General features: G+C 46.0%; 1 protein-coding gene across 1 annotated transcript in view; it reads left to right on the top strand.

Annotated features, from left to right (window-relative positions):
• LOC140720511 (E3 ubiquitin-protein ligase TRIM62-like) overlaps positions 1-23,335 on the top strand; it is a 41,578-nt gene extending 18,243 nt beyond the window's left edge. Inside the window, exons 7-9 of the mRNA XM_073035355.1 lie at positions 2,523-2,545; positions 2,620-2,738; positions 23,268-23,335. Coding sequence (XP_072891456.1) covers positions 2,523-2,545; positions 2,620-2,738; positions 23,268-23,335 — 210 coding nt within the window. The remainder of the gene's footprint in view (positions 1-2,522; positions 2,546-2,619; positions 2,739-23,267) is intronic.
• The last annotated feature ends 724 nt before the right edge of the window (positions 23,336-24,059 follow it).

The following is a 24,059-nucleotide window of genomic DNA, read 5'->3' as shown; positions in this document are numbered from 1 at the left end:
CCATATACTCTACATCTACTGTTCTACGTTCATCAATGTGTTTTGTCACATCCTCAAAAAATTCAATCAGGGTCATAAGGAACGACCTGCCTTTGACAAAGCCATGCTGACTATACCTGATCATATTATGCCTCTCCAAATGTTCATAAATCCTGCCTCTCAGGATCTTCTCCATCAACTTACCAACCACTGAAGTAACACTTACTGGTCTATAATTTTCTGGGCTATCTCTCCTCCCTTTCTTGAATAAGGGAATGACCTCTGCATCCCTCCAATCCACTGGAACCTCTGGTCCCCATTGATGATGCAAAGATAATCACCAGAGGCTCAGCAATCTCCTCCCACAGTGGCCTGGGGTACATCTCATCCGGTCTCCTATAGAAACAATCTCCTCCCACAGTGGCCTGGGGTACATCTCGTCCGGTCTCCTTTAGAAACTATCTCCTCCCACAGTGGCCTGGGGTACATCTCATCTGGTCTCCTTTAGAAACAATCTCCTCCCACAGTGGCCTGGGGTACATCTCGTCCGGTCTCCATCAGAAACAATCTCCTCCCACAGTGGCCTGGGGTACATCTCGTCCGGTCTCCATCAGAAACAATCTCCTCCCACAGTGTCCTGGGGTACATCTCGTCCGGTCTCCATCAGAAACAATCTCCCACAGTGTCCTGGGGTACATCTCGTCCGGTCTCCATCAGAAACAATCTCCTCCCACAGTGGCCTGGGGTACATCTCGTCCGGTCTCCATCAGAAACAATCTCCTTCCACAGTGTCCTGGGGTACATCTCGTCCGGTCTCCATCAGAAACAATCTCCTCCCACAGTGGCCTGGGGTACATCTTGTCCGGTCTCCATCAGAAACAATCTCCTCCCACAGTGGCCTGGGGTACATCTCATCCGGTCTCCATCAGAAACAATCTCCTCCCACAGTGGCCTGGGATACATCTCGTCCGGTCTCCATCAGAAACAATCTCCTCCCACAGTGGCCTGGGGTACATCTCGTCCGGTCTCCATCAGAAACAATCTCCTCCCACAGTGGCCTGTAGTACATCTCGTCCGGTCTCCATCAGAAACAATCTCCTTCCACAGTGTCCTGGGGTACATCTCGTCCGGTCTCCATCAGAAACAATCTCCTCCCACAGTGGCCTGGGGTACATCTTGTCCGGTCTCCATCAGAAACAATCTCATCCCACAGTGGCCTGGGGTACATCTCGTCCGCTGTCCATCAGAAACAATCTCCTCCCACAGTGGCCTGGGGTACATCTCGTCCGGTCTCCATCAGAAACAATCTCCTTCCACAGTGGCCTGGGGTACATCTCGTCCGGTCTCCATCAGAAACAATCTCCTCCCACAGTGGCCTGGGGTACATCTCGTCCGGTCTCCATCGGAAACAGTCTCCTCCCACAGTGGCCTGGGGTACATCTCGTCCGGTCTCCATCAGAAACAATCTCCTCCCACAGTGGCCTGGGGTACATCTCGTCCGGTCTCCATCAGAAACAATCTCCTCCCACAGTGGCCTGGGGTACATCTCGTCCGGTCTCCATCAGAAACAATCTCCTCCCACAGTGGCCTGGGGTACATCTCGTCCGGTCTCCATCAGAAACAATCTCCTCCCACAGTGGCCTGGGGTACATCTCGTCCGGTCTCCATCAGAAACAATCTCCTCCCACAGTGGCCTGGGGTACATCTCGTCCGGTCTCCATCAGAAACAATCTCCTCCCACAGTGGCCTGGGGTACATCTCGTCCGGTCTCCATCAGAAACAATCTCCTCCCACAGTGGCCTGGGGTACATCTCGTCCGGTCTCCATCAGAAACAATCTCCTCCCACAGTGGCCTGGGGTACATCTCGTCCGGTCTCCATCAGAAACAATCTCCTCCCACAGTGGCCTGGGGTACATCTCGTTCGCTCTCCATCAGAAACAATCTCCTCCCACAGTGGCCTGGGGTACATCTCGTCCAGTCTCCATCAGAAACAGGCCATTCGGTCCATCATCTTCTATCAATTTCCCTGCTTCAAAATTCTCCTCCCACATACTCACCACACCCAGCAACACAGCACCGAACTCGATGGTCGCTCACGTGTTTATCCAGTTTCCCCATTACATTCAATCTCTGCTGTTCCGCTTCAACCACTCCTGTGGCAGCGAGTTCCACTTCACTAAATTTCTTATGGGATTTATTAAAATCAATCTGGAATTTCACCTCCCACAATTCTTCCCATAAAGAGAGGTACTTCACCCCCCACCTCTCACAATTAAATCCATCACTGATCTTAAATTCCTCCATCTTGTCACCCTGATATCATATCCAGATGAAAATGGACAACCTGTCCTGTCTTCCCTGTAAGTTTCATCCTCTTAGTAATGGTCTGACATTCAGAAACTTTCCCTGTCATTTACCCCGTGGTTCTCTATTGTCCATGTGTGTGAGTGGGAATTTTCAACACCTTGTAATGATTTGGATGAAATTCAGGATGTGGACAGTAAGTCCAAGTCTAATCAGATTTGTGTTTGATTTATTTCAGGAGGAAGCTCATTGGAACAGGAGGTAGGACATACTTTTTTGTGAAAACCTGTATAGTTCAAAATTGCAGTTCATAACCAGCAGTTTAATATTTACAGGATTAATGATGATGTCCAGGAATTGTCAGTGACAGATGAGGCCCTACCGGTTGAAAAATTTGATCACCTCTATTTGTTGAACACAGTGCTGAGAGAAACACTTGATGCCATTAACCGAGGTAAAACTTACAAAGATTCATTTCTCCTTGTTCAGTTGCGTTCTAATTTGAAGCAAGGATTGTCTATAATTATAGGAGGAGAACCTATATTTATAATTATAATTAAGGGGAACCAAAGTTTATTCCACATCAACCCCACCGACTGGGAGCGATCACTGTCACATGGTCAGCTGGAGAAGTCAGACCCCTGAACACACCAGCACAGGGTCACAATACAACCAATACACGGGACTGGCAGATGAACCACTGTGTCCTGATCCCAGGCACACTGCACTAACACGCCAAAACATGAATTTGAATCCTTCCACAGGAGCTGGGAATTTAATACTGACGATAATATTGTAGGGAATAAAAGCAGGTATCAGTGTGGTGACCGGGATTGTCAGGGAAATACACAAGTCCTTTGTGAGCTGGGAGTGCAGACTCTGACTGACACAGGTCTTCACCCCACCCCCTCCTGAATGTGTGGCTGAGAAGCTGGTGCAGGGGGCAGAGCTTCAGCTTCTTGGATCATTGGGATCTCTTCTGGGGGAAGTATGACCTGTTCAAAAGTGACAGGTTGCACCTGAACCCGAGGGGGAACAATATTCTCTGAGAGAGGTTCGATAGAGCTGTTAGGGAGGGTTTCAACTAATTTGGCAGTGGGGTGGGAACGAGAGTGAAGGGACTCTGGATAGGACTGATGATAAAAATACAAAGATAGCGTGCAGTCAGACTGTCAGATAGGGCGGACAGATGCGCGGACAAAATTACAGCCAGCAGGGTGAGTATCAGTGCATTAGGGATGCAGAATTAAAAAGGGTAGCAGATACAGTACATAAAGTGTTATATCTCAATGCATGGAGTATGAGAAATAAGGTGGATGATCTTGTTGCACTATTACCGATTGTCAGGTATGATGTTGTGGCCATCACGGAATCGTGGCTGAAGGACGGTTGTAGTTGGGAGCTGAATGTCCAAGGTTACACAATGTATCGGAGGAAGGAAGGAAGGCTGATGGGGTGGTGTGGCTCTGCTGGTAAATCAGCAGCTAGATGTGACATAAGATTGGAAGATGTTGAATCTTCTGGGTTGAGGTAAGGAACTGCAAAAGTAAAAATGACACTGACACCAGTCATATACAGGCCTCCCAACAGTCAGTGGGTTGAGGCCCACAGATTACAACTGGAAATAGAAAAGGCTGATGAAAAGGACAATGTTATGATAATCATGGGAGATTTCAACATGCAGGTCAATTGGGAAAATCAGGTTGGTAAAGGATCTCAAGAGAGTGAGTTTGTTGAATGCAATGTGATGACTTTCTAGAGCAGTTTGTCGTTGAGCCTACTCGGGGAACAGCTCTACTGGATTGGGTGTTATGTATTGAACCAGAGGTGAGTAGTTAAAAGAACCCTTAGGAAGCAGTGCTCACAACGTGACTGAGTTCAACTTGATATTTGATAAGGAGAAATTAAAGTCTGCCATTGTAGTATTTCAGAGGAGTAAAAGAAATTCCAGTGGTCTGAGAGAGGAGTTGGCCAAAGCAAATTGGAAGGAGATGCTGGCAGGGATGAGAGCAGAGCAGAAATGGTGTCAGTTTCTGGGGAAGTAAGAAAGGTGAAGGATAGATGTATTCCAAAAATAAATAAATACTCAAATGGCAAAATAGTAAAACCGTGGCTGACAAGGGAAGACAAGTTAATGTAAAGGCAAAAGAGAGGGCATACAACTAAACAAAAATTAGCAGGAAGACAGAGGATTGGGAAGCTTTTAAATATCTACAGAGAGGAACTAAGAGGATGATTGGGTGGGAAAAAATAAACAAGAAATCGATTTGAATTGAATTGACTTTATTACTTACATCCTTCATATACATGAGGATTAAAATCTTTACGTTACGTCTCCACCTAAATATGCAATGCGCAATTTGTAGTAATTTGTAATGAATAATATGTACAACCGGCTGGTCAATATAACAGAGAAATACAGTTGTCTCAGCATGAGTTAATCAGTCTGATGGCCTGGTTGAAGAAGCTGTCCCGGAGCCTGTTGCTCCTGGCTTTTATGCTGCAGTACCGTATCCCGGATGGTAGCAACTGGTACAGTTTGTGGTTGGGGTGACTCTGGTCTCCAAAGATCCTTCAGGCCCTTTTTACACACCGGTCTTTGTAAAACAAGTTAGCAAACAATATCAAATTGTTTTTCAAGTATTGTAAAAAAAAACAGAGATGAGAGTGGATATAGGACCACTAGAAAATGAGGCCGGATATATAATAACGCGGGATAAAGAGATGGCAGATAAACCAAATATTTTGCACCAGTCTTCACCGTGGAAGACACTAGCACTGTGCCCGGTGTTGAAGAGTGCGAGGGAAGAGAAGTGAGTGCAGTTACTGTTACAAAGGAGAAGGTGGAGGACACTCGCACTGTGCCCGGTGTTGAAGAGTGCGAGGGAAGAGAAGTGAGTGCAGTTACTGTTACAAGGGAGAAGGTGCTCAAAAAGTTGAAAGAACTAAAGGTACATAAGTCACGCGGACCAGATGAACTGCACCCTAGTGTTCTGAAAGAGGTTGCAGTAGAAATTATGGAGGCATTTCAAATGATCTTTCAAAAATCGTTGGACCCTGGCATTGTGCCAGAGGACTGGAAAATGGCAAATGTCACTTAGCCCTTTAAGTAAGGAGGAAGGCAGCAGAAAGGAAGTTATTGACCATTTAGCCTCACCTCTGTGGTTGGGAAGAAATTGGAGTCAATTGTTAAGTATGAGGTTATGGAATACTTGGTGACACTGGACAAGATAGGACAAGTCAGCATGGCTTCGTTAAGGGAATATCCTGCCTGACAAACCTGTTGGGATTCTTTGAGGAGATTACAAGCAGGATCGATAAAGGGGATGTAGTGGATGTTGTATATTTGGAATCTCGGAAGGCCTTTGACAAGGTACCACACATGAAGGTGGTAACCAGGTTAAGACGGCATGGTATTACAGAAAAGTTACAGGCATGGTTAGAACATTGGCTGATTGGTAGGAAACAGCGAATGAGAGTAAAGGTTTTCTGGTTGGCTGCCACTGACTCGTGTTCCACAGGGGTCAGTGTTAGGACACCTTCATTTTATGCTGTATATCAAGATTTAGCTGATGGAACAGACCATAAGATATAGGAGCAGAAGTAGGCCATTTGGCCCATCGAGTCTACTCCACCATTCAGTCATGGGCTGATCTAATTCTTCCGGTCATCCCCACTCCCCTGCTTTCACCCTATACCCTTTGATGCCCTGGCTAATCAAGAACCTATCTATCTCTGCCATAAATATGACTTGGCCTTAACAGCCACTTGTGGCAACAAATTCCATAGATTTTCCACACACTGAATAAAGTAGTTTCTCCGCATCTCAGTTCTAAAAGGACGTCCTTCAATCATGAAGTCATACCCTCTTGTCCTAGAGTAGATGGCTTTGTTTCCAAGTTTGCATATGATAACGAAGATTGGTGGAGGGGCTGGTAGTGTTGAGGAAACAGTTAGGCTGGACAAGGACTTGGATGAGGAGAATGGGAAAGAAAGTGGCAAATGATATACAATGTTGGGCAATGCATGGCCATGCACTGTGGTCGTAGAAATAATGTGCAGATATTTTTTTTCAAATGGGGAGAAAACCCAAAAAGCTGAGTTGAAAATGGACTTAGTAGTCATTCTGCAGACACCCTAAAGGTTAACTTGCAGGTAGAGTCAGTGGTGAGGAAGGCAAATCCAATGTTAGCATTCAATTCAAGAGCAAGGATGTGATGCTGAGGCTTTATAAGGCACTGGTGAAGCCTCACCTTGAGTATTGTGAACAGTTTTGGGCTCCTCATCTAAGAAAAGATGTGCTGGCATTGCAGAAGGTTCATTTCATAAGGATGATTCCAGGAATGAAAGGGTTATCATACAAGGAACGTTTGATAACTCTGTGTCTGTACTGGCTGGAATTTAGAAAGATGAGGGGGGATCTCATTGAAACCTTTCGAATTTTGAAAGGCCTAGACAGAGTAGATGTGGAAAGGATGTTTCCCATGGTGGTGGAGTCTAGGACAAGAGGGCACAGCCTCAAGATAGAGGGGGGTCTATTTAAAACAGATGCGAAGAAATTTGAGCCAGCGGCTGGTGAATTTGTGGAACTTGTTGGGTGTATTTAAGGCAGAGCTTGATAGGTTCTAGATTGGACACAGCATCAAATGTTACGGGGAGAAGGCCAGGGAGTGGGGCTGAGGAGGGAAAAAAAGGATCAGCCATGATTGAATGGCAGAGCAGACTCGATGGACAAATGGCCTAATTCTGCTCCTATGTCTTATGGTGATCAGACCACTACATTGAAGCATTGTGAGAATGAGCTCGGACACACCAACAAGCATTGACATGGGTCAAGATTTCATCTCGGGAGAAGCACACACAGCATAACCGGCCTGGCAAAGCTCCCTCACACACATACACAGGAAGGACTGGCAGATTGTAGTCAGAGCCTCAGCAATGTACGTTGTTATTTCCCTCAGTAACCTGGAAACCAATCTCTTCAGAGAAAGTCATTTATTCATTTAAACAACTCAGTCAAGTGTGACACACGGCCACAGAAATAGGCACACATTCCCATTTAGGATTGAAATCTTCCGTCCTTACCCAGTCTGTCTGTTCTGTGGCACTGAGCTGCCCTCTGACGTGATGTCACATCAACACTTCACAGACAGACTCCGGGGTGAGATTCCTCAGGAGGATGATCTGGGAGGGTTTAACGGATGTTGAACCCACGGCCCACTTCATCAATCTGCAAGACTAAGATGTCTTCTTGAGCATGGACCATTTGTGTGTGTTTGCACCCCCCACCCCCATCCCTCTAACCATTTCCCATCTGTGTACCTGCCCAAATTTATTTTAAAATCTTTTATTTTTACCTGTTTGTACAGCGTCTGATGGTAAATTCCATTTACCAACCTCCCTCTCTATGAGAATGTTACCCGATAGACCACTCAGAAAAATTTCCCATCTCACTTTCAATCTGAGGCCTCTGGTTCTGTACTCCCATATCTTGGAAAAAGAAATGCTATTTAAGCCCCTTATGAATTATTTACCTCAATAAGGGGTCATACCTGAACATCCTACACGACAGCTGAATAGCCCAAGCTTATCCACTCTCTGTTTTTAACCCAAGCCCCCAGTCCTGGTAACATCCTCCTGAAGCCTCCTGTCCAGTGTAATGACATCCTCCCCATACTCGGGAACTGGAAATGCAGAGAATGCTCCAAGTGTGGTCTATCAACGACATCAAAGGCCTTGCTGAATTTCCTGTGGACAGTGTGGAATAGGCTGATGAATACACGACTGAAGGTGTTTTTTTTAGATTGGGACAAGAAGGGCGGCGTGGGAGCTAAATTCTGAAGAAAGGCAGTTCTGTAAAAAACTTCGCGTACAAGAACGGCGAGACTGCGCAGGACAGCGCGGACAGTTTAAAAAGATGACCACCCTATACAGCGGGCAGCGGAGTGGGTGGCAGCAGAGTGTAGGGCTTTGGCTCAACGGGCTTAGGCGGAAACGGGAAGAGTCGAGAGCGAGGCACCGACTCTTTTTCTCCCCTTGGCAAATCGGCCCAGATGGATGGGGGAACAGCAGGGCACATGATCTAACGGTTTAAAAAGTTCCTGTGTTTGGCGAAGTAAGTGGGTGAGTAGACCTATCTTTCTTTGTTTCATTCCTGTAGAATTAGGTAGGTTGTCTGCAGGGTTAGTGCTTTGTTCAGGGTGTCAGATGTGGGAATCCTGGGAGACCTCCAGCCTCCCTGATAGCCACATCTGCACCAGGTGAACCGAGATTCAGCTCCTCGGAGACCGTGTTAGGGATCTGGAGCTGCAACTTGATGACCTACTGCTTATTAGAGAAAATGAAGAGGTGATAGACAGGAGCTACAGGGAGGTAGTCATCCCTAGGCTACAGGGGTCAGAAAACTGGGTGACTGTCAGGAGAGGGAAGGGAAATGCCCGGATAGTGGAGAGCACCCCTGTGGCTGCCCTCCTCAGCAACAAGTATATCGTTTTGGATGCTGTTGAGGGGGATGACCTGACAGGGGACGGCCACGGTGACCGGGTCTCTGGCACTGAGCCTGGCGCTGTTGTGCAGGAGTGAAGGAGGGAGAAGAGGAATGCGGTAGTCATAGGGGATTCCATAGTCAGGGGAACAGACAGGAGATTCTGTGAGCCTGGTAGAGATACCCGCATGGTGTGCTGCCTCCCGGGTGCCAGGGTACGGGATGTCTCGAATCGGGTCCAGAATATCCTGAAGGGAGAGGGCGAGCAGCCAGCTGTCTTGGTTCATGTTGGTACCAATGACATAGAGAGGAAAAGGGAGGAGGTCCTGAAGAGAGATTTCCGGGAGTTAGGAAGGGAGCTGAGAAGCAGGACCTCCAGGGTAGTAAGCTCAGGATTGCTACCTGTGCCACGTGCTAGTGAGGGCAAGAATAGTAGGATCAGGCAGATGAATGCGTGGCTGAGAGACTGGTGCAGGGGTCAGGGCTTCAGATTCTTGGATCATTGGGATCTCTTCAGGGGGATGTATTACCTCTTCGAAAAGGACAGGTTACACCTGAACCCGAAGGGGATCAATATCATAGCGGGAATGTTTAATAGAGCTGTTAGGAAGGGTTTAAACTAATTTGGCAGGGGGATGGGAAACCGGAATGATAGAGTGGAGGAGGGGGAAAACAGAAATAAATCTAAGATAGTGAGCAGTAAAGATGTCAGGAAGGACAGGAAGGTGATGCGGCAAATTTGCAGCCACTGGGATGAGTTGCAGTGCAATCAAAACAAAAAGTACCAAATACTGGGCCTAAGGTGTTAAACTTAAATACACACAGCATAAGGAATAAGGTGGATGATCTTGTCGTACAGCTACAGATTGGCAGGTATAATTTTGTGGCCATCACTGAGACGTGGCTAAAGGATGCATGTCTCTGAGAGCTGAACGTCCAAGGATACACGGTGTATCGGAAGGATAGGCAGGTAGGCAGAGGGGGTGGCGTGGCTTTATTGGTAAGAAATGATAATAAATCATTAGAAAGAGGTGACATAGGATCGGAAGAATCTTTATGAGTTGAGCTAAGAAATCGCAGGGGTAAAAGGACCCTGATGGCAGTTATCTACAGGCCTCCTAACAGCTGCAGTGAGGTGGACTACAAATTACAACAGGAAATAGAAAAGGCTTGCCAGAAGGGCAGTGTTATGATAATTGTGGGGGATTTTAACATGCGAGTGGATTGGGAAAATCAGGTCAACACTGGATCTCAAGACAGAGAATTTGTAGAATGTCTACGGGATGGCTTTTCAGAACAGCTTGTTGTTGAGCCCACTACGGGATCAGAGGTACTGGATTGGATATTGTGTAATGAACCAGAGGTGATTAGAGAGATTGAGGTGAAGGAACCGTTAGGAGACAGTGATCGTAACATGACTGAGTTCACCGTGAAATTTGAGAAAGAGAAGCCGAAATCCGATGTGTCGGTATTTCAGTGGAGTAAAGGAAATTACAGTGGCACGAGAGAGGAACTGGCCAAATTTGACTGGAAAGGGACACTAGCGGGAGGACGGCAGAGCAGCAGTGGCTGGAGTTTATGCGAGAAGTGAGGAAGGTGCAATACAGATATATTCCAAAAAAGAAGAAATTTTCGGATGGAAAAAGGATGCGACCGTGGCTGACAAGAGAAGTGAAAGCCAAAGTAAAAGCAAAGGAGAGGGCATTCAAGGAAGCAAAAATTAGTGGGAGGACAGAGGATTGGGAAGTTTTTAAAAGCTTACAAAAGGACCGATAGAAAATGATGCTGGAGAAATTGTAATGGGAGATAAGGAGATGGCTGAGGAACTGAACGAGTATTTGCATCAGTCCTCACTGAGGAATATATCGGCGGTATACCGGACACTCAAGGGTGTCAGGGAAGAGAAGTGTGCGCAGTCACAATTACGACAGAGAAAGTACTCAGGAAGCTGAATAGTCTGAGGGTAGATAAATCTCCAGGACCAGATGGAATGCACCCTTGAGTTTTGAAGGAAGTAGCTGTGGAGATCGCGGAGGCATTAGCAATGATCTTTCAAAAGTCAGTAGACTCTGGCAATGGTTCCGGAGGAGTGGAAGATTGAAAATGCCACTCTGGTATTTAAGAAGGGGGCAAGGAAGCAAAAAGTAAATTATAGACCTGTTAGCTTGACATCGGTGGTTGGGCAGTTATTGGAGTCAATTGTCAAGGATGAGGTTACCGAGTACCTGGAGGCATATGACAAGATAGGCCAAACTCAGCATGGTTTCCTTGAAGGAAAATCCTGCCTGACAAACCCATTGAAATTTTTTGAGGAGATTACAAGTAGGCTAGACAAGGGAGATGCAGTGGATGTTGTGTATTTGGATTTTCAGAAGGCCTTTGACAAGGTGCTGCACATGAGGCTGCTAAACAAGATAAGAGCCCATGGAATTACTGGAAATTTACATATGTGGATAGAGCGTTGGCTGATTGGCAGGAAACAGAGTGGAAATAAAGGATCCCATTCTGGTTGGCTGCCGGTTACCAGTAGTGTTCCACAGGGGTCCGTGTTGGGGCCACTTCTTTTTACGTTGTATATCAACGATTTTGATTATGGAATAGATGGCTTTGTGGCTAAGTTTGCTGATGATACAAAGATAAGTGGAGGGGCCGGTAGTGCTGAGGAAACAGAGAGTCTGTAGAGAGACTTGGATAGACTAGGAGAATGGTCAAAGAAGTGGCAAATGAAATACAATGTTGAAAAGTGTGTGGTCATGCACGTTGGTAGAAGAAATAAACGGCAGACTATTATTTAAATGGAGAGAGAATTCAAAGTTCTGAGATGCAACGGGACTTGGGAGTGCTCGTGCAGGATACCCTTAAGGTTAACCTCCAGGTTGAGTCGGTGGTGAAGAAGGCGAATGCAATGTTGGCATTCATTTCTAGAGGAATAGAGTATAGGAGCAGGGATGTGATGTTGAGGCTCTATAAGGAACTGGTAAGACCTCACTTGGAATACTGTGTGCAGTTTTGGGCTCCTTATTTAAGAAAGGATGTTCTGACAATGGAGAGGGTTCAGAGAAGATTCACTAGAATGATTCCGGGAATGAGAGGGTTAATATGAGGACCATTTGACCGCTCTTAGACTGTACTCCGTGGCGTTTAGAAGAATGAAGGGGAACCTCACAGAAACATTTTGAACGTTAAAAGGCATGGACAGAGTGGATGTGGCAAAGTTGTTTCCCATGGTGGGGGAGTTTAGTACGAGAGAGCATGACTTAAGGATTGAAGGGCGCCCATTCAGAACGGAGATGCGAAGAAATTTTTTTAGCCAGAGGGTGGTGAATCTGTGAATTTCTTGCGGCAGTGGAGACCAAGTCATTGGGTGTATTTAAGACAGAGATTGATAGGTATGTGAGTAGCCAGGGCATCAAAGGTCATGGTGAGAAGGTGGGGGAGTGGGAAAATGGGAGAATGGATCAGCTCATGATAAAATGGCGGAGCAGATTCAATCGACCGAATGGCCGGCTTCTGCTGCTTTGACTTATGGTCCTATTTGAATGTACCAGTATACGGAATAAGGATCTTGTAGCACAGGTAGAGTTTGGCAGGTACAAACTTAGGCAGGTACGACTTTGGTCGAAGGAATTAAACACATAGACAATTCTGTAAACAGGGCGAAATTCAAAAATCAGAGGTGCAAAGGGACATGGGTGTCCTTGTGCAGGATTCCCTGAAGGTTAACTTGCAGTTTGTGTCAGTGGTAAGATTGGCAAACTCAATGTTTGCTTTCATTTCGAGAGGATTAGAATACAAGAGCAAGGATGTAATTCTGAGGTTTTATAAGGCATTGATCAGACCACACTTGGAGTATTGTGAGCAGTTTTGGGTCTCCTCTATCGGAAAACATGTACTAGCATTGGAGGGGGTCCAGAAGATTCAGAAGAATGATTCCGGGAATGAAAGTGTTAACATATGAGTAGTGTTTGATGGTTCTGGGCCTGTACTCACGGGAGTTTAGCAGAATAGCTGATTTATTATCCCCATCAACCCTATTCTCCCGCCTCCTCCCCATAACTTTTGAGATTCTGACTAATCAAGATGTTTACTTATTAACTTCTGCTTTAAAAATCAAACAGGAGAAAATCTGCAGATGCTGGTAATCCAAGCTACACAGGTCCTGATGAAGGGTCTCGCCAGATCTCTCTGACACCTGTCTGGAGAGAGTTGATGTTGGGAGGATGTGGGTGGGTCGAGAACAGTAAGCACAGCCTCCGACTATAGGGATGTCCATTTAGGACAGAGATGAGGAGGAATTCCTTTATCCACAGGATAGTGAATCTGCCACAGGCAACTGTGGAGGCCAAATAATTGAGTATATTTAAAGCAGAGTAACACACACAAATTGTTGGGGGAACAGCAGGCCGGGAAGTTTCTATGGAAAAGAGTAAACAGTCCACAGTTCAGACTGAAACACTTCATCAGGACCTGTGTTGCTTAAGGGTCTCTGCAAATTCATCCCCTGTCCTAATGAGGGGCTGCGGGGGATGGGGTTGTGGGAAAGGGGACAAAGTCATCCTCACCTGCCATCTTTGCCCCCTCTAGCTTCTCATTAACTCTAGACACACAGTTCACCCACGGGGTTTCCACCCCTCCCCCTCCTGGTTCAATCTGCCATTCATCTCTCCCCTACTGGTTCCCATTATCACCTCCTTTACTGTCTCAAACCATCACACTCCCCCACTTCACACTCACAAATGAATGTGAACATTGAATGACGGGCCTGTTCCTGTGCTGTCCGATTCTATGTTCTCTGTTCCCAGTTTTGAAGAATGAGAGGAGATCTCATGGAAACACAAAATTCTTTCAGGGGTCAACAGGCAGGAGTCAGGGAGGATGTTTCCCTGTTCAGTGGAAAACCCTTGGGGAGACATTAGTTGTCCACCCGCTTTCGTCGGGTCAAACCTCCCCCCGATCCCCGGGACCCCGCTGCCCGAGTCTCCCCCCCCCCCCCGATCCCCGGGACCCCGCTGCCCGAGTCTCCCCCCCCCCCGATCCCCGGGACCCCGCTGCCCGAGTCTCCCCCCGATCCCCGGGACCGCGCTGCCTGTCTCCCCCCCGATCCCCGGGACCGCGCTGCCTGTCTCCCCCCCGATCCCCGGGGCCGCGCTGTCCGAGTCTCCCCCCGATCCCCGGGGCCGCGCTGTCCGAGTCTCCCCCCGATCCCCGGGGCCGCGCTGCCTGTCTCCCCCCCGATCCCCGGGGCCGCGCTGTCCGAGTCTCCCCCCGATCCCCGGGACCGCGCTGCCTGTCTCCCCCCCGATCCCCGGGGCCGCGCTGCCCGAGTCTCCCCCCGATCCCCGGGGCCGCGCTGCCCGAGTCTCCCCCCGATCCCCGGGGTCGCGCTGTCCGAGTCTCCCCCCGATCCCCGGGGCCGCGCTGTCCGAGTCTCCCCCCGATCCCCGGGGCCGCGCTGCCCGAGTCTCCCCCCGATCCCCGGGGCCGCGCTGTCCGAGTCTCCCCCCGATCCCCGGGGCCGCGCTGCCCGAGTCTCCCCCCGATCCCCGGGGCCGCGCTGTCCGAGTCTCCCCCGATCCCCGGGGCCGCGCTGCCCGAGTCTCCCCCCGATCCCCGGGGCCGCGCTGTCCGAGTCTCCCCCCGATCCCCGGGGCCGCGCTGCCCGAGTCTCCCCCCGATCCCCGGGGCCGCGCTGTCCGAGTCTCCCCCCACGATCCCCGGGGCCGCGCTGCCCGAGTCTCCCCCCGATCCCCGGGGCCGCGCTGCCCGAGTCTCCCCCCGATCCCCGGGGCCGCGCTGTCCGAGTCTCCCCCGATCCCCGGGGCCGCGCTGCCCGAGTCTCCCCCCGATCCCCGGGGCCGCGCTGTCCGAGTCTCCCCCCCGATCCCCGGGGACTCTCTAATTCTCTGCTTCTCCCCCCAGTCTCTGTCACCCTGGATGTGGAAACGGCGCATCCGTGGCTCGAGGTGTCTGAAGATCGGAAGAGTGTGAGACGGACCTGGACCCGGAGGGATCTCCCTGACACCGGGAAGAGATTCACACACTGGGAATGTGTACTGGGATCGGAGGGATTCACATCGGGGAGACATTACTGGGAGGTGGAGATGACGGGGAATCGGCGCTGGTGTCTGGGAGTCGCCGCAGAGTCTGTGGAGAGGAAGGGACGGGTCAGACTGAGTCCGGAGACCGGATTCTGGGTCATCGGGCGGGATTGTGACGTGTTACATCGGGATTGTGACGTGGACGGTCTCCCCTCCCCCGGGTCCCGTCTCGCTGCCGGTCCCATCCCCGGGAGGGTGGGAGTTTATCTCAGTTACGAGTCCGGGACAGTTTCATTTTACAACGCGGAGACCAAGTCCCGTCTCCACACCTTCACTGGGAATAAATTCACGGGGAAACTTTATCCTTTCTTCGCGCCCTGGGATGAAAACCAATGGCTGAGAATCTGCTCCGGTTCCGCTCCGGGTCTGTAAACGGGTCGGGTCCCGGGACCGGCGTCAGGAGTAAAGTCCCTGTAAATATAAATGTGCGGAGAGTGCAGCTAAATACGTGGCTAAGGAGATGGTGCAGGAGGGAGGGCTTCATGTTTCTGGACAATTGGGCTTTGTTCCCGGGAAGGTGGGACCGGTTCCGACGGGATGGTTTGCCCCGGAACTGGAGGGGGACCAACATTCTTGCGGGTAGATTTGCCAGTGCTGCTGGGGGGGGGGGGGGTGGGGGTTAAACTAGATTTGCAGTGGGAGGGGAACCAGAGTGTTAGAGCAGATAGTGAGGTGGAGGAGGATAAAGGTCATGCGAGAACTGCATGTATAGACAGAAATCAAAGGTTTGTACATTAGGTTGTAAATTAATTTTCAGAGCTTTAGAAATTGTAGAAAATAAAGATTTTCAAAAAGATTTTGATGAAGAACATGACCAGAACATATGTGAAAAAGTGGCTACTTCAGTTTTACACCTATCGCAATAATTGTCTATGTTAGGAAATATTTTGGATAGTCTCTCCTTTGTGAAATTGTAACAGTGAACAATTTTAAATTGAATTAAACACTGATTGGTTCATATTAAAGAAGAATTGACCATCATTAACAAAGGTCATATTAAGTTCTCTCTCCCAAACTTGTTTAATCTTTAATGATTAAGGAGATCTGTTTTTTTTTTGCAGATTTATTTATTTTTATTATCATTTATTTTGTGATGGTCGATTGATGACATTTGAAGAGTTAATTAGTAAATATTCTCTCTCTCATACACACTTACTGCAATATCTTCAGGTTAGAGATTTTTACAAAAATAATTATCTCAGTTTCCATATATGCAAGAATCTGATTTGTTGGATACTGTTTGAATATGAATCCTTCAGTAAGAGAATTTGTAATTCTCATTGTAGAATTTATAATTTATTTTTAATACATTAATACAAAAAGATAACCTCCCACCTAAGGTTTATACATGATAGAAATATTTGTTGTTTCAGACGTGATAGAGGGGGAGGGATGAAAGGGGGAGGAGTGGCATTACTAGTCAGGGAAAATATCACAGCTGTGCGTAGACAGGACAGACCGGAGGGCTTGTCTACAGAGGTCATATGGGTGGAGCTGAGGAACGGAAAAGGTGTGACCACACTAATAGGGGTGTATTATAGACCGCCCAATAGGCAGAGAGAATTGGAGGAGCAAATCTGTATAAAGATAGTAGACCGATGTAAGAAACAGGAAGTTGTAATAGTAGGGGATTTTAACTTTCCACATATTGACTGGGACTCCCAAACTGTAAAAGGGCTAGATGGCTTAGAGTGTGTGAAATGTTTTCAGGGAAGTTTTCTAAATCAATATATAGAGGTACCTACGAGAGAGGATGCAATACTTGATCTCCTATTAGGAAACCAAACAGTCAGGTGACAGAAGTATGTGTAGGCGAACATTTTGGGTCCAGTGACCATAATGTCATTAGTTTCAAGTTAATCATGGATAAGGATGGGTCTGGTCCTCAAGTTGAGGTTCTAAATTGGAGAAGGGTCAATTTTATGGAAATGAAAAAGGATCTAGGAAGAGTGGATTGGGATAATTTTTTTTTTCCTGACAAGGACGTGTTCAGTAAGTGGAAGGCCTCCAAATGTGAAATTTTGAGGGTGCAGAGTTTGCATTTTCCTGCCAGGATTAAAGACGAAGTTAACAGGCATAGGGAACCTTGGTTTTCAAGGGATATTGGCGATCTGGTTAAGAAAAAGAGAGAGGTGTATAGCAGGTAGAGGCAACAAAGAGCAAATGAGTTACTTAAAGAGTATAGAAAACGTAAGAAAATACTAAAGAAGGAAATCAGGAAGGGAAAAAGAAGACATGAGGTGGCTTTGGCAGATAATGTGAAGGAAAACCTGCAGGGTTTCTACAAGTATATTAAGAGTAAAAGGACAGTAAGGGACAAAATTGGTCCCCTAGAAGATCAGAGTGGTCGTCTATGTGTGGAGCCTTATGAGATGGGGGAGATCTTAAACAGTTTTTTTGCATCAGTATTTACTCAGGAAACTGGCATAGTGTATATGGAAGGAAGGGAAACAAGCAGTAGTGTCATGGAACATTTGTAGATTAAGGAGGAGGAGGTGCTTACTGCCTTACAGCGAATAAAGGTAGATAAATTCCCTGGGCCTGACTTGATATTTCCTCGGACCTTGAGAGAGACTAGAGTAGAAATTGCAGGGGCCCTGACAGAAATATTTAAAATTTCTTCAGCCACGGGTGCAGTGCCGGAGGATTGGAGGGTAGTTCATGTTGTTCCGTTGTTTAAAAAAGGCTCCAATGGTAAACCAGGTAACTACAGGCCAGTGAGCCTGACATCAGTAGTATGTAAGTTATTGGAGGATGTTCTGAGAGATCGGATTTACAAGTATTGGGACAGCCAAGGGCTGATTAAGGATAGTCAGTACGGCTTTGTGCATGGTAGATCGTGTTTAATGAATCTCGAAGAGTTTCTCGAGGTGGTTACCAACTAAGTAGGTGAAGGAAAGGCTGTGGATGTTGTCCACATGAACTTTAGTAAGGCCTTTGACAAGGTCCCACATGGGAGGTTAGTTCAGAAAGTTCAGACATGAGGTATCCATGGAGAGGTTGGAGAGATTGAAAGAGTGCAGAGATTTACTAGGATGTTGCCAGGTCTTCAGGAGTTGATGTACAGGGAAAGATTGAACAGGTTAGGACTTTATTCCTTGAAGCGTAGAAGAATGAGGGGAGATTTGATAGAGGTTTACAAAATTATGTGGGGTATAGGTAGTAAATGCGAGTAAGTTCTTTCCATTTAGATTAGGAAAGATAAATATGAGAGGACATGGTTTTAGGGTGAAAGGGGAAAGGTTTAGGGGGAACATTAGGAGGATCTTCACACAGAGAGTGGTGGGAGTATGGAACGAGCTGCCATCTGACATGGTAAATGCAGGCTCACTCTTAAGTTTTAAGAATAAATTGGATAGATACCTGGATGGGAGAGGTCTGGAGGGTTACGGACTGGGTGCAGGTCAATGGGACGAGCGGAATAAAGTTTCCGCACAGACTAGAAGCACCAAATGGCCTGTTTTCTGTGCTGTAGTGTTCTATGGTTCTATGGAGTGAAATAAACACGAAATAAGCATTGTCGATTGATTAATTTTAACTCGTTCACCGCATCTGTCAACCGAACAGAAACACCGGGGATTCAGCAGCAGTTGCGGGCGGCGGGTCCTGAGCTCCCCCGGGTCCTAAAGTCCACCCGCAATGAGACAGGTTAAATGGGACAAGTGGGGGCGGTGCTGACCAGAAAAGACAGTGAAGATTGTTCATTAAGTTCATCTGCCATTTCTTTGTCCCCCATTACTACTTCACCAGCATCATTTTCCAGTGGTCCAGTATCAACTCTCATCTCCCTTTCACTCTTCGTGTAACTGAAAACTAAACTTCCAGTATCCTGATTTATATTATTGGCCAGTTTGACCTCATATTTCGTCTTGACCATTCTTATGGCTTTTTTCGTTGCCTTTTGCTGGATTTTAAGAGCATCCCAATAATCCAACATCCCACTCACCTTTGCTACCTTATATGCCATTTCCTTAGGTTTAACACAATTATTCCATGCCTTTTCCAGCTCAAACTGTGAATTAATTTAAAGTCAGTCCCATAATTTAATAGTTTTTATTTGAAAACTATCTACCCTTGCAAAGATTGTACTGAAGACTGCATTTGATTTTTCTTCAGCCTTGTACGCTTCACATTGAAATAGTATGTGTTTCGACAGTTTCATAATGACAAAATGTACACAACACAGAATGAAGTTTTCCAATTAGTTACAAGGCATAATTAAGCATAATGTGGGCATTGCTAAGTCGAGTCAATATCATTCCTTGCCTTGTTTTAAGCCCTTCTTCTATAAACCCAACAGGTTTATGTATTCTGTAAAGGTGTCTGTCCTTATGTCCATTATCCTACGTCTTGCCATAAGCCCGTAAATCTTAACACTACCAACCCTTTAGCTTCTAATTTGCTAAGTGGAAGGTGTATATCCACAGCTTAACATTTAACAGCTTTTGGTGCTAAATAGTCAACATCATCATTTCCCTCAACAGTGTGATGTGCAGGGCCCATAATGTGCAGACATATAAATCAAACTTTATATATGAAATACGGTTTGACAAGTTTCCAACAGTCAATCTGACCTACTGCCAGAATGACCTGTTTAAGACTCATCAAAACCGAAATGTATTCTGACCAATTTCCTCCACCCACTGTAAGCCTATATTGTTGGGAAAGAATTCTGCTTCCTTTGCTGATAAATGGCTATAGGTAATTTCCTTATCATTACCTGCAATTCAGGCACACAAAAACAGCCACACCAACATCCCCAGTTAACTTATCTTTTGATTCATCTGTAGAAATGGTTACTGTATGATAATAACTTTCATTAATATACTGATGAACCAACAGACTCTCAGACAGAACCCAATCCGATCGTGTAACCTAAAATCAACTGAAGTCATTGGAAAAAAACAAGGTGGGGTTACAGAAAAAGCTACAGTGGGACATATTGTATCATCCAATGCACCCATATTCCCAGCGTGATAAGAACCCAGCCACCCAAACCAAAAACACTCTTCTTATGATGTCCCCAACCGTCCTCCAGCACACCTTTAACAGGATGATCATTTCCTTGCCCCCGCAAATTAATCCAGTATGTTGACATCAACTTGAACCTCTGTTACTTTGAGGGCAATTGTTCCATTGCAATCAGTAAAGCCAAAACAGGAGACAACATTACCGCACCAGAACACAATCTTAAAGTCTGTAATTGTATCACATACAAACATTTTTAATTTGAAGATGAAGCTGATCCATAGGCCACACAGACATAATCAAGAACAGATGAAATTAAACAAATATAATTGGTCAACAAAGATTTTCATGTTGCACCCAAGAATACCCACATAGATGTCTGAGGAGATTTAAAGCTCCTTTACATTTATCAATTATTTTACTGATAGGTGCTTCCACGTCAGCTTATTATCCATCCACATACTGAGAAATCTTACCACTGACACTTCTTCAAAATATTAATCATATAATTTAAAATCAAGTGCAAGTCTATTAATGCTGTTTATAAACCACGTAATGTGTTTTAACGGCTGAAAGTTTAAAATCCTCACCAATCTGCCCACTGTTTGACCTATTAATTGTAAATTGCAATTAATACCTCTAATCTATAAAGCTACGTCATCTGTATATTGTGATTTACCCAGGGTATCCCATTTTCCCATCTCAGAGAAAATATCATTAATCATGATATTAAATAATGAAGGGCTACAAATACTGCCTTATGGGATCCCATTCTCTATCTCATAGAAACACAAACATAACATGCCGACCGGTATTTGGACAGTCCATCCAAAAAAACCTCAGAAAAATTATATAATGTCCCCCTCACTCCTAATTTAATCAAAAGTCCTTTCTTCCATATCATTTCCCTTTTCAGTATCAAGAAATACTGCTATTACAACATCTTTATTTAATTGTGCTTTCCGAATATCATCTTCCAAACCTAAAACTGAATCTAATGTCATTTCACCCTTCCAAAATCCACTCTAATAAAACACTTTATCACCACACTTTCCAAAATATAACTCAAGCGCATGATTACCATACATTCCATAAGTTTACATAAATGAGACATTCACGATATAGGCCCTTAACTAGAAGGATCAAATGGGGATCTGCCAGGTTTTAGAATAGGCACTACTATTTCCATTTTCCATGAGGAAAGTAGGTGCACAATTCAAACATTTAATATTTTCACAAAAGCGAATTATATACAATTACAATTTCATATATCACACTTTCCTGGGGACACCCCAATGCATTATTAATAGACTTCTTAAATTCATACAAAGAAATCTCTCCATCAGTGATACTATCATTGCTACAGCTGACTTCCAGCACATCAGGGTATCCACTGAAAAACATATCCCTACAATGTTTAACTTCTTCGCTTAAATTATCCTGATTATGAATCTCAGCAAATGACCCAGCCAGTAACACAATCTTCCCTGTTTTACTAACAATCATTTTGCCCACATTAATCAACACTGGAATATGATGATCCCCACAAATCCCCCCATTTTCTAAATCATATCCCGAACAATTCCAAGTTTGATATCCCTTCCAATATTATCTCCAGTAAATCTCCAGTAAATCACCTACTTCCTCTCCACACATCACATCACATAAAAACTCACATTCCCAATTTGCTTCCTGTCCCGTTATAAATCCAAATCCAAACTTATAAAGACAGGAAGTCTGACTGACATTCACATAAACTAATCACCCTCCGAGTTCCCATTTGAGCGACATGCACTACAGCCAATGACGGCAGGGGTCAGTGTTACGTCAGAGCTACGATAGGCTGGAAGCAATCGGCCCATGATCAGCCCCTCCTCTTCCGCTCCATCGCCATGGCGGAGATCAGCGATGCGCTTCTGTCGGTGTCGCCGGCCTCGGCGCCCACAAGGACGGGTGTGATTCCCCTTCGCGCCTCGGTGGGTCTGTTTCGGTGACGTCTGTGGTGGCTGACGAAACAGGCTTTGACAGGGAGCGAGCGAGGACAAATGACTACAACTCCCAGAAGGCCCCACTGATGACGTTGTGGTGTTGTTCAGGGGTAAGGTATAAAAGAAAATGGAGGAAAATGTAATGCATTATGTTTTCTGTACTGTGTCGTGCCTTGAATGAAAAATTAAATTAAAAGAGAGATTCCAGCGAGAAATAGATAGAACATAGAACCATACAGCACAGTACAGGCCCTTCGGCCCATAATGTTGTGCCGACCCTTAAACTCTGCCTCCCTAAGGTTAAATTCCATTATATATCTGTCTAGTAGACTCTTAAACTTCACTAGTGGATCTGCCTCCACCACTGACTCGGGCAGTGTATTCCACGCACCTACCACTCTCCAAGTATAAAATCTTCCTCTAATATCCCCTTGATCTTCCCTCCCCTTACCTTAAAGCCATGTTCTCTTGTATTGAGCAGTGGTGCCCTGGGGAAGAGGCGCTCGATGTTCACTCTATCTATTCCCCTTAATATCAACTATACTTCTATCATTTCTTCTCTCAGCCTCCTTCTCTCCAGAGAGTAAAGCCCTAGCTCCCTTAATCTCTGATCATAATCCATACTCTCTAAACCTGGCAGCATTCTGGTAAATCTCCTCTGTACCCTTTCCAATGCTTCCACATCCTTCCTATAGTGAGGTGACCAGAACTGGACAGAGTACTCCCAAGTCTGGCCCAACCAGAGTTTTATAGAGCTGCATCATTACATTGCGACTCTTAAACTCTATCCCTCGACTTATGAAAAGCTAACACCCCATAAGCTTTCTTAACTACTCTGTTTACCAGTGAGACAACTTTCAGGGATGTCAGAAATAACTCACACCATGAGTCTCAGCAAACTGCAAAGCGGCAAAGCTTTATTTTTCACGAGTCTGCAGAGTCGGACCCAAAACTGCTCCAGCAGTATTGAGCCCAGAGCATTACATTTCACTTCCTTTTATACAGTTTCAAGTAGGTTATCACGTGTCCCTCAGTTGCTGTATCATTCCTACAATTATTCATAGTCAACTCCACTCTCCCCCTCCCCACAGGCTTGTACATTTCGGGGGTCACATACACATTTTCTCATATCCTCTGTCCTTGGAGTTAGCCATCCGCAGAGCCATGTCTGCCAAGTTTTCAAACACTTATCGGCCTTGGAGTTAGCCACAAGAGTACAGCTTATCTCCATCTGTTCCATCCACCTCCGCTCTCAGCTCCTAGCTCAATGACTCCTTTTTAGTTCTTCATGATTACCACAAGGTACAGATTGTACCTATACAGTTTTGCAAGAATCTTATATCCTTATTTAGCAATGTGTCAGCATATGTTTTGTAAGTTTAGATCTTAGCACAGTCTAACCTTAACCCTTTCTCTTCTTACAATTCCACCCTTTTTCTTTTTAGAGTGTGCTAAGGATTTGTCCAGGGATTCCACTCTTCCAGTTCTCTGCCTCGTTGCAACAGCATTTTAGCCGGGTCAGCTGGGTTCAAGCTGGGTTCCCTGGCTGCATTACCTGTACTACTACTCGCGTTATTAATACTCTCAAGCAGGGTATTAAGCATGGTAATATGATTATCATTATGAGTATTCCGCCAAATATTAACAGGGCTATTCGCCACCAGCTTCCTCCCAGCAGACTATCCAGCCAACTCAGGTTCCCTAAGGATCTCCAAGTTTGTACTGGCACATGGGCCAACTTCCGAATTTTGTCGGATATTTTCAACACTGCCTTTCCATTGTCATTTATCTTTAGGCAACAGTTTGTCAGATTGAACTTTCCACAGACCCCTCCCTCGGAGGCCAATAGGTAATCCAATGCTAATCGATTTTGGTATATGGCTGTTCTCATCTGGCTTTGCTGCTCAGCCAGCAATTCCAGAGCCAATGCGGTTTGGTTGGTGATCACCTCTACTACAGCTTGTAGGCGTATTATTCGATTTAACATATATACCGGGGTTCGGTAACCCCATGACCCATCCTGGGCCCAAGTTGCTGGTCCGTAATATTCAATGATGCGTGCTGGAGGCCACTCGTCGCCCCATTCTCCCACCTTTATCTCCCGCTTCTCCCTTCTCAGTGAGTCAAATAACTTGATTCCCAATTCCCTATCTTCATCCTGGGGTAGGAGGAAGAACTCTGGCCTTATAAGGCCTAAGAAACAAACTCCTCCCCATCCTTTCGGCAATTTGGTGTAT

Source organism: Hemitrygon akajei, unplaced genomic scaffold (genome assembly GCF_048418815.1).
Source record: "Hemitrygon akajei unplaced genomic scaffold, sHemAka1.3 Scf000044, whole genome shotgun sequence".
NCBI classification, from domain to species: Eukaryota; Metazoa; Chordata; class Chondrichthyes; order Myliobatiformes; family Dasyatidae; genus Hemitrygon; species Hemitrygon akajei.
Note: the sequence above shows the minus strand (reverse complement) of the source record. Positions and strands in the feature narration are given on the sequence as shown.